At 40.3% G+C, this 8,882-nt stretch overlaps 1 protein-coding gene across 5 annotated transcripts in view; it reads left to right on the top strand.

Moving 5' to 3' along the window:
* LOC112058277 (transcription-associated protein 1) overlaps positions 1-8,882 on the top strand; it is a 58,142-nt gene that overhangs the window by 9,411 nt on the left and 39,849 nt on the right. For 4 of the 5 annotated variants that reach the window (XM_052890142.1, XM_052890148.1, XM_052890156.1 and 1 more), the window contains exons 12-21: positions 4-173; positions 726-961; positions 2,025-2,265; positions 2,835-3,036; positions 3,630-3,963; positions 4,482-4,643; positions 5,017-5,268; positions 6,569-6,768; positions 6,990-7,060; positions 7,687-7,892. In XM_052890142.1, coding sequence (XP_052746102.1) covers positions 4-173; positions 726-961; positions 2,025-2,265; positions 2,835-3,036; positions 3,630-3,963; positions 4,482-4,643; positions 5,017-5,268; positions 6,569-6,768; positions 6,990-7,060; positions 7,687-7,892 — 2,074 coding nt within the window. The remainder of the gene's footprint in view (positions 1-3; positions 174-725; positions 962-2,024; positions 2,266-2,834; positions 3,037-3,629; positions 3,964-4,481; positions 4,644-5,016; positions 5,269-6,568; positions 6,769-6,989; positions 7,061-7,686; positions 7,893-8,882) is intronic. The other variant, XM_052890147.1, reaches the window with a different exon arrangement.

Genomic DNA, 8,882 nt, shown 5'->3' with positions numbered 1-8,882 from the left:
GGAGCTACAAAATAAAACAGTGACTGACGTGATGGATCCTCATAGAGAAGTATTGGCGGATATCATACCGCCAAAGAAACATCTGTTACGCCATCAACCGGCCAACGCGCAGATGGGTCTGATGGACGGCACCACATTCTGTACCACGTTAAAACCAAGATTGTTTACAATAGGTTTGTCATATTTTCCATTTTTGAAATGTTTTTACAAAATATTCGACTCGCGTTTTGATGATGATAAATGAGTGTGTTTGTATATATTATACTACTACATACATTTTACCATACTTTACCATTATTTTGTTCCGCTTTTACTGATTTTAATCGGATTGGAACAAAGTGATTCGCCAAGGAACTAAAGACACTGCTTTCAGGGCTAGTACCTTGAAGTGGTTTATATACCGGACGACCGATCGTTGGGGTCGGTAAGATTCTTTAGTGGAGACTGTTTCGGCAGGCAGGAGTGCAGCCCCCTTTCCCCAATTACGTGGGGCTACGACCTTCGTATTCGTCGGCATCGAATCCACCTGACAAAGGTCGTGGTACTTTCAAAATTCAAAAACTACTTAAGATTCATATGTCCAATCGGGGATGCATGGATGGTTGATGATGATACGCTCTAAGATTCCTGTTTGACTCGACAGCATAATCGCACGTATTCCTCGGTATTTTTGTGAAAAATAGTTAATATTATTATTATTCATTTGTACATTTGTTTATTGACAGATCTGAACATAAACGAGCATAAGGTATTCTTCCGCGAGCTGCTGTCGCTCTGCGAGGCGGAGGACGCCATGCTGGGCAAGCTGCCGTGCTACAAGGGCGTCAACCTGGTGCCGCTGCGTGCCTCCGCGCTGAAAGCCCTGGCCGCCTGCCACTATATACAGGAGAAGCACTGCCGAGAGAAGATATTCCAAGTGCTGTACAAGTCGCTTGAGAAGAATGACCAGGAATTGCAACAAGTTAGTTCTGATGGCTTATCTTTAAAAAATCCATATCTGTGATTAAGTCAACATAGGGTACTACTATCATCATCATCCTCATCATATCAGCCGATGGACGTCCTGCAGGACATAGGCCTTTTGTAGGGACTTCCAAACATCACTGTCCTGAGCCGCCTGCATCCAGTAAATCCCTGCGACTCGCTTGATGTCGTCAGTCCACTGTCCGGACGCGCCACTACTACTGTCATCTGTGTAATATCAAAACTTATCTTCTGTAGCATGTGTAAGGAACCTCGTCCTTACTGTAATAGAAGTAAATCACTAGCTCACCACTACTCTTGTATGACCAGCCATACACGTCTGCCCTCGACAGAGAACACTGACAAACTGCCCCTCTACACCCACTTCGGGTATATATATATGAGACTGTGATATAGGTATCTCTTTAGTAGACACAAACACTACAGTATGTATTCCGTAGTTTAGTTTACGCAGCATGGACTTTATTTTAATTGTAATATACGACTCTTTGAAATTGTAACAATGATTGAAGGTTTAAATGTCTGGGAATCAGTTAGTCTAAAGCAGGAAGGCCTGACTGTATGAACTGTGAAAATAGGCTGATAATGATGCTGTTTAATGGTTGGTCTCCACTGACATCATACGGTTTGATACATCTACGATGCGGAGTATCAACTACTCCGCATCGTAGATGTATCAAACCGTATGATGCCATAAATGTATAAACCGGTGATAGTTTTTTTTTTTTACAAGGAATAAGCTCGCGCTTGACCACGATCTCACCTGATGGTAAGTGTAGATGTGGCCTAAGCTGAAACGCGCTTGCCTAGAAGATTCCTATTCACTCACATCTTAAAGATGCCCAGGTTGTAAGAATTAGAAAATACTGACTTCGGGAGAGAGTTCCATATCCTAGCCATGCGAAAAAGAAACAAAGAAGTAGTCTTTACAAATAGTCAACTAACATTTCAAAAGTTGTATACTGAGCCTTGATGAAATAAATTAATTTTGAATTTTTTGAATTATGTTTTAATACTCGCGTTTTAAATTGTTTTTGCAGGCGGGTTTCGAATGCATGCAAAAGTTCCTATCAGGCTTCCAAATAGACATGGAAATGGTTCATCCAGTGATGCGACCCTTACTGCTGACGCTGGGCGACCACAGAAACCTGAGCGTGAACGGTGCTAAGAGACTGTCCTATTTGACACAACTCTTCCCCTCCACCTTCAGTGAAAAGCTGTGTGAACAGTTGCTGCAATTGTTGAAGAAGCTTTTGGATTATTCAATACAGACTAATAGAGGTGAGTTTGAGTTATATTATATTTTTAACCGACTTCCAAAAAGGAGGAGGTTCTACGTTCGGCTGTATGCATGTTTTTTTTTATGTATGTCCAGCGATAATTCCGTCATTTATGGACCGATTTTTTTACAATACCTATGTGCAGTAGGCTAGTTTACTCTACTACATTGAAAAAAAATCAATTTTAATTTTTAAATATTTATTTAAAATACGAGCCAATACGCAGTCAGCCATGATGGTCTACATTTCAACTGTTCCATGACGTCACGTTAACAAATATTTTATCAAACGGAGCGTTTGACAAAAATATAAGTTAATAATTAGTTTTACGTTTAGTACATCAAGTAACATTGTGACGTCACAAAATGGGCGAGAGCGTTTTCGACGTTTAGAAATTTTTAAAAAATATATAATATGGAGGTTGGAGGGTAGGGTACAACAACTAGAAACCCTGCATATAGGAAATCAACATTTTGAGCCACTATAATTATATTTTACTAAGCTATACAAATAAACAATATATTATTTAAACCTAGTTAGTTTTTTTCACTGTCTACACATTTATTTTAGGTGGCAATTTCCTCCAAAGTGTGTCCAAGAATTTGGAGAATGAACAGAAAATCATCATATTAATCGGCATATTCCATCAAATTCCGGCCGCCTCACCTCGTTTTATAGACGTATTGTGTCGACTTATATTCCACACCGAGAAATCTCTTCTGATAGAGGCTGGTTCGCCGTTCAGGGAACCTTTAGTGAAGTTTTTACTTAGGTAAGTTTCATGTGTAAGATGTGTATGTGTAAGACATTTCAACATATATTTATTTTTTAATATGCTATTTAATTGCTTGGTTTATATTATTTTTATTGATGATTATAGATCGATGTTAAGTTCTTTTATGTGTATGGTCTGTCATTACGTCGGTGCGTTATCAACTGGGTCTTGAAGCCATCAATAATTTTATTTACTTCTATCTATCTATCACCATATATGGCCTCACGACTCTGAGTACCTAGTGGGAGGTTTCAATGTTTTCATACTGTGACGATCGTCAACGTAAACGCAAATTTGTAAGGAATTGAAACAGCGCCATCTAGTGGCACTACTGTACAACTGTTTCCATTTCTTAGAAATTCACTAGTGCCACTAGATGGCGCTGTTTCAATTCCTTAGAAATTCGCGTTTACGTTTACGCGATCGTCACAGTATGAAAACATTAAAAACTCCCACTAGGCACTCTGTTGATAACACGCTGAATACTGTGGTAAACAATTCCGTGAACAATCTGTCTCAATTATTTAAATATTTACAGTAAATATGCTGTGGATTTGAAATTAAATTTTTAATTGTTCTCCATTGCACAGGTATCCAAAGGAGACATTGGATCTAATAATGAGCGACAACAATATAAGAGACCAACAATGGAGCCGTTTCCTCATATATTTAGTCAAACATTCCGAAGCGGGTCCACCGTTCAGGGAGGCTTTGCATACATCGAAGAAGGCTCGGCTTATGCAACTGCTGGCAGCCAATAGTCCTGGAACCACTGTTACTATACCACCAGTGGATAAGTCCGAGATGCAGTTCCAAGCTGTCCGTGTGATATCGTTGCTGATAAAGTTTGACGACCAATGGCTTTCGACGCAGCACGAGTTGATTGAGTTGCTCAAACGCATTTGGTGCAGTGATCAGTATCACGTATGTATCATTCTGAACAATGGGACGTAATGTAGACATTTATTAGTTCAAAAGAATACAGTGTGAACCTTTGGACTTGTCCTCACTTTTGTCCTGCAGTTTAAAGCATTGTGGGTTGTTCAAAATTCAAAATTCAAAATTCATTTATTTCAAGTAGGCTCAGTTTACAAGCACTTTTGACACGTCAGTTGACTATTTGTAAAGATTCTACCACCGGTTCGGAAGGCAGGTTCTGCTGAGAAGATACCGGCAAGAAACTCAACAGTTGCTCTTTTGAAAAAAGTCATACAGTATTACAATTTACATTTGATAACAATTAAATTACAATTTCTTATAGTTTTATTTCCTGTGTGAAGGTGGAAGCTGATCCAATGGCCTCCAAGCACCTTTGTCGTTAAGGAACTCATCAATAGTGTAGTAACCTCGACTAAGTAAATAATAATGTTATATTTACTATTGTCCACTCATTATATAGTTTGTGTTATGTTTTATTAAAATATTATTTGATAATTTTGTAGGAAGTTCACAAGAAAGTGGAAAATGTCGACTGCACCCACTGGAAGGAACCAAAACTGATAGTCAAAATCCTGCTGCATTACTTCTGCCATCATCCGTCCAACATTGACTTGTTGTTCCAACTTTTACGAGCTCTGTGTGATCGATTTATTCCAGATTTCCAGGTGAGGTTATATGTTTTCTTTGTTGTTGTCGCCACTAGTGCCTTTTTGCGTATTTAGTGTTGTATTTGACAAGGTTTTTTTTTATTTTTGGTTATGCTATAATTAATAGCAATAAGTAATATTCATAATATTCTAACACCAAGCTACAGACATTGCACGCATATTAAAAGTTGTTAGAAGCAATAGTCCAAGAGAGAATAGTGTATGATATTATAACCTAATCTTAATGCAAATCCTTTTGAAAATAGGTGCAGATGCTTCTATTATACAATCAAATCATGGCGATTTACAAAGTTGTTCCTTGCTAAAATCTTGTTCCATAAGTGTGAATGAAAAAAACCTTTTCATCTAAAAATGTAAATCTTGTTCATAGTTTCTCCGAGATTTCCTAGAAAACACAGTAGCCCAAAACTACACAGTGGATTGGAAGCGATCGGCATTCTTCCGTTTTGTGGATCATTTCGCAAGCGACGCCATGTCTCAGGAGCTCAAAGCGAAAGTGTTACAGATGATCCTAATTCCATGTTTTGCGGTCAGTTTTGAAAAAGGGCAGAAAATAGTCGGAGGACCGCCAGCACCATATCAAGACAATCCAGACAATGTTGTATCTGTGTTCATAAATAATGTAAGTAATATATAACTTTTTAACCGACTTCCAAAAAGGAGGAGGTTCTACGTTCGGCTGTATGTATGATTTTTTTTCTTTTTTTGTTACAAAGTATTATGGATCTGAGTTCTTCACATTTTGAGTCTTAAGGGAATTTATGGAGATGTGTGATATTTGCAATGGCCAATGATGTTAATTAACGTATTCTGTTTTTGAGAAAGTTTTTTGACTTAGTCTTCACAGTCATATTTTGTGAGTGTTGCTTGCTTACAGTGAGCATTGCTGTTTTGGTTTCTAAGATGTTTTTGATGGAAATAAATTCATGTTATACCTATGCTTGGCAGACAAATGAAGCATTCGATCATGCAAAAGTGTTTTTAGATAGCATCGTGCGGGTGACAGTTCGTTTCGCTCGTGAAAGTTGGCCGCGTTTCGCGATAATAGTACGTATTATGAGCATAAGGCAACTGGCACCGTACCCACTACTCATGCTATTTGAAAAACAGTTTAGATAGTGTAGTCTGTGAAGTGATGCTCTGGTTATATAGCTTGGTAAGTTCGTTCGCAACACCCCCGATGGTCCGCGCGGGCCGGGGGGCGTGTAGCGATGAATGAAAATCCCACAACTCACTCATCGCACGCACGATTTTACACCCGCGCAGTCTTTCCCTCCGTCGCCCGCATGGGAGTGTCATCAACGAACTTGCTAAGCTATAGTTGATTGTTTTTCGCTTAACTTCAAATGAGCCATTATGTTTTGTCTCTGTTAAAACAGAGGGTTTTATCTCACTATTGAAGTTGATCAAAAAACCATTATTTCTAATTATGACTTTTATTGAAAACTAGCGGACCCGGTCAAGCTTCGTTTTGACATAAGTGCACTTATTCTCTATCCCTACTCTACCCTTCTATACCTCTACCCCTACACTACCCCTGCCCTACCCCTGCCCTACCCCTACCCTACCCTACCCTAGCCCTACCCTACCCTACCCTAGCCCTACCCTACCCTACCCTACCCTACCCCACCCCTACCCTACCCTACCCCTACCCTACCCTACCCATACCCTACCCCTACCTTACCCCTACCGCTTGACTCTTAAACGTTTGTACGGGAAATAGAAAAGGGCAGTTTTTAGGGTTTTCCCGGAAATTATTTGATTTTTTCTTACCTTTTAAACCTTCCATATACCTCCACGAACATTTCAAGACCAAGATAAGATAAATCCGTTAAGCCGTTCTCGAGTTTTAGCGAGGCTAACAGCAATTCATTTTTATATATACATATAGATTATTCCTATAGCAGCAATTTGTTTTCTAGGTGATAGATCCAGAAAACCCGTTCGCATGTTCCGACGCCGTTCGCATTTCGTTGCTTCAGTTCGCGTGTCTGTTGCTGGAACAGGCTTCAGCCCATATTCATGATGCCAATAACAAAAAACAAGGAAATAAACTGCGTCGCCTAATGACCTTTGCTTGGCCGTGTTTGCTTGGCAAAAACTACGTTGACCCTGCTACTAGGTAAGGTGATATTTATCTTTTTAAGCCCAGCCATCCCTCCCCCACCCTCCCTCCCGTAGTGTAACATTAACAATATATCCTATGAGAAATTATTATTATTAAAAAAATATATATTACCAGGATGCATAGACCCAAAAGTTGCTTGTCCCGACTCCCGTATTTTTTATAAGCGTGGAAACATCTCAGAAGAAGAAGAATCATAACATAATTATTTGTTCCAGGTATCATGGGCATTTACTTCTCAGCCATATTATTGCGAAATTCGCTATTCATAAGCGTATCGTATTACAAGGTGAGTTAAACTTTTTATCTGTAGGTTATTTGTTTCGTGAACCGTCGAATCCAACTCGGCTGAGCTGCATTCGGGAAACTTCGCGACATCTTTTCGTCCGAAATTCCTCAGTGCCAGTGATGACTTGGTCGCTAACTATGGGCCGCATAAGAAAGGTGGCTCAGTATTGTGATGTTTGGAAGTCTCTACAAAAGGCCTATGTCCTGCAGTGGACGTCCGTCGGCTGATATGATGATGATGATGATCGTCATCAACCCATATCAACCCATATTCGGCTCACTGCTGAGCTCCAGTCTCCCCTCAGAATTAGAGGGGTTAGGCCAATAGTTCATCACGCTGGCCCAATGTGGATTGGCAGACATCACACACGCAGAGAATTAAGATAATTCTCTGGTATGCTGGTTTCTTCATGATGTTTTCCTTCACCGATTGAAACACGTGATATTTAATTTCTTAAAATGGACACAACTGAAAAGTTGGAGGTGCATGCCCCGAACCCACACCCTCGGAAGCCACACCAATCGGAGGCAGAGGTCATATCCACTGGGCTATCACAGCTTTACAAATAAAAGCTTTTTCATAATGTAACTTAACTTTACCTTATCAGTGTTTTGTTTGTTCCCTAGTATTCCACAGTCTACTGAAGGCGCACGCCGTGGAGGCGCGAGCGGTGGTCCGCGCCGCGCTCGAGATCCTCACGCCGGCCATGCCGCAGCGGATGGAAGACGGCAACACCATGCTGACGCACTGGACCAAGAAGATCATTGTGGAAGATGGCCACTCGGTGCAACAGCTGTTCCATATATTGCAGCTCGTTGTGAGGCATTACAAGGTGAGATATACATCCTCTCCAGTGGGAGACACTTTGAACAGTATTCAAGGTGCTCGCCGAATCAAGGTGATTCGAGGTGAAATCATCCTCTCATACTGCTTAAACTGCATGCATCTAAAGTATTGCCAAAGTTTATGGGCGATCTTTAGTTACATTATACAAAGCCTCATGGTCTGTACTACTTTTCGTCTTTACTAACTAGGCAGATCCACAGAGGACTCTGATTGCATGCATGTCTTGCGACTTGTATGTATAATTTTTTTCTGATTATGTAAGTGCCAGGGGGGTTTGGACGAGCGTAGAAGCATCGCCTGATGAGGCTCGAAGGCATTAGCAGAATAGATAGGCGGAACGACTTTCTAAGGACGTCTCCTCTGAGACTCAGACCTCGGCTTGGTTCTAAAAGGGTGTTCAGTCCGGGCGCCCCCGAGGTTTTGAGTTAAAAAGCCCACGTCCGGATGACGTCAGGTATCGGGGACCTCGTCTTCGTTTGCGAAGACGGTGTGTATCTTGTGTTTGTGTTGCCTGGGAAGCATTGTCGATCTTTATGTCATCGTCAGGATCGTAAATGACGGCTTTTTGGGCGTCTAGATCTATCTATCTATGATGTATGATGTATGATGAACCTACATTCGTTTCAGTTTTGCGTATGTGCAAGCTGGTGCATTGACATTTCTTTCAATAGTTGTTTCATCCACTCAAGGCTCTAAGTAGAGTTGATATGATATAATGTCTCAACTTACAGAATTTTGCCACTTATGCAACAAATGATAAACAAACTTGAAATATCAATCCTTATACTATCTGTATAAAAATGAAACTAATATTGTTAATAATTGCTCTGTCAGTAGTAGTATTTATAGGAGATGATTATGTGGGAATTGATTGATTGATAAATGGGCTAAAGAAGGTTAATGCGTGCCTCTGTCAGGAATCCAAATAATAAATCAAGTAGACGAACTAATTAACGTTTATTGATACACACGAATA

Source organism: Bicyclus anynana, chromosome 3 (assembly GCF_947172395.1).
Source record: "Bicyclus anynana chromosome 3, ilBicAnyn1.1, whole genome shotgun sequence".
NCBI lineage: Eukaryota > Metazoa > Arthropoda > Insecta > Lepidoptera > Nymphalidae > Bicyclus > Bicyclus anynana.
This window is presented reverse-complemented; position numbering and strand designations above follow the sequence as displayed.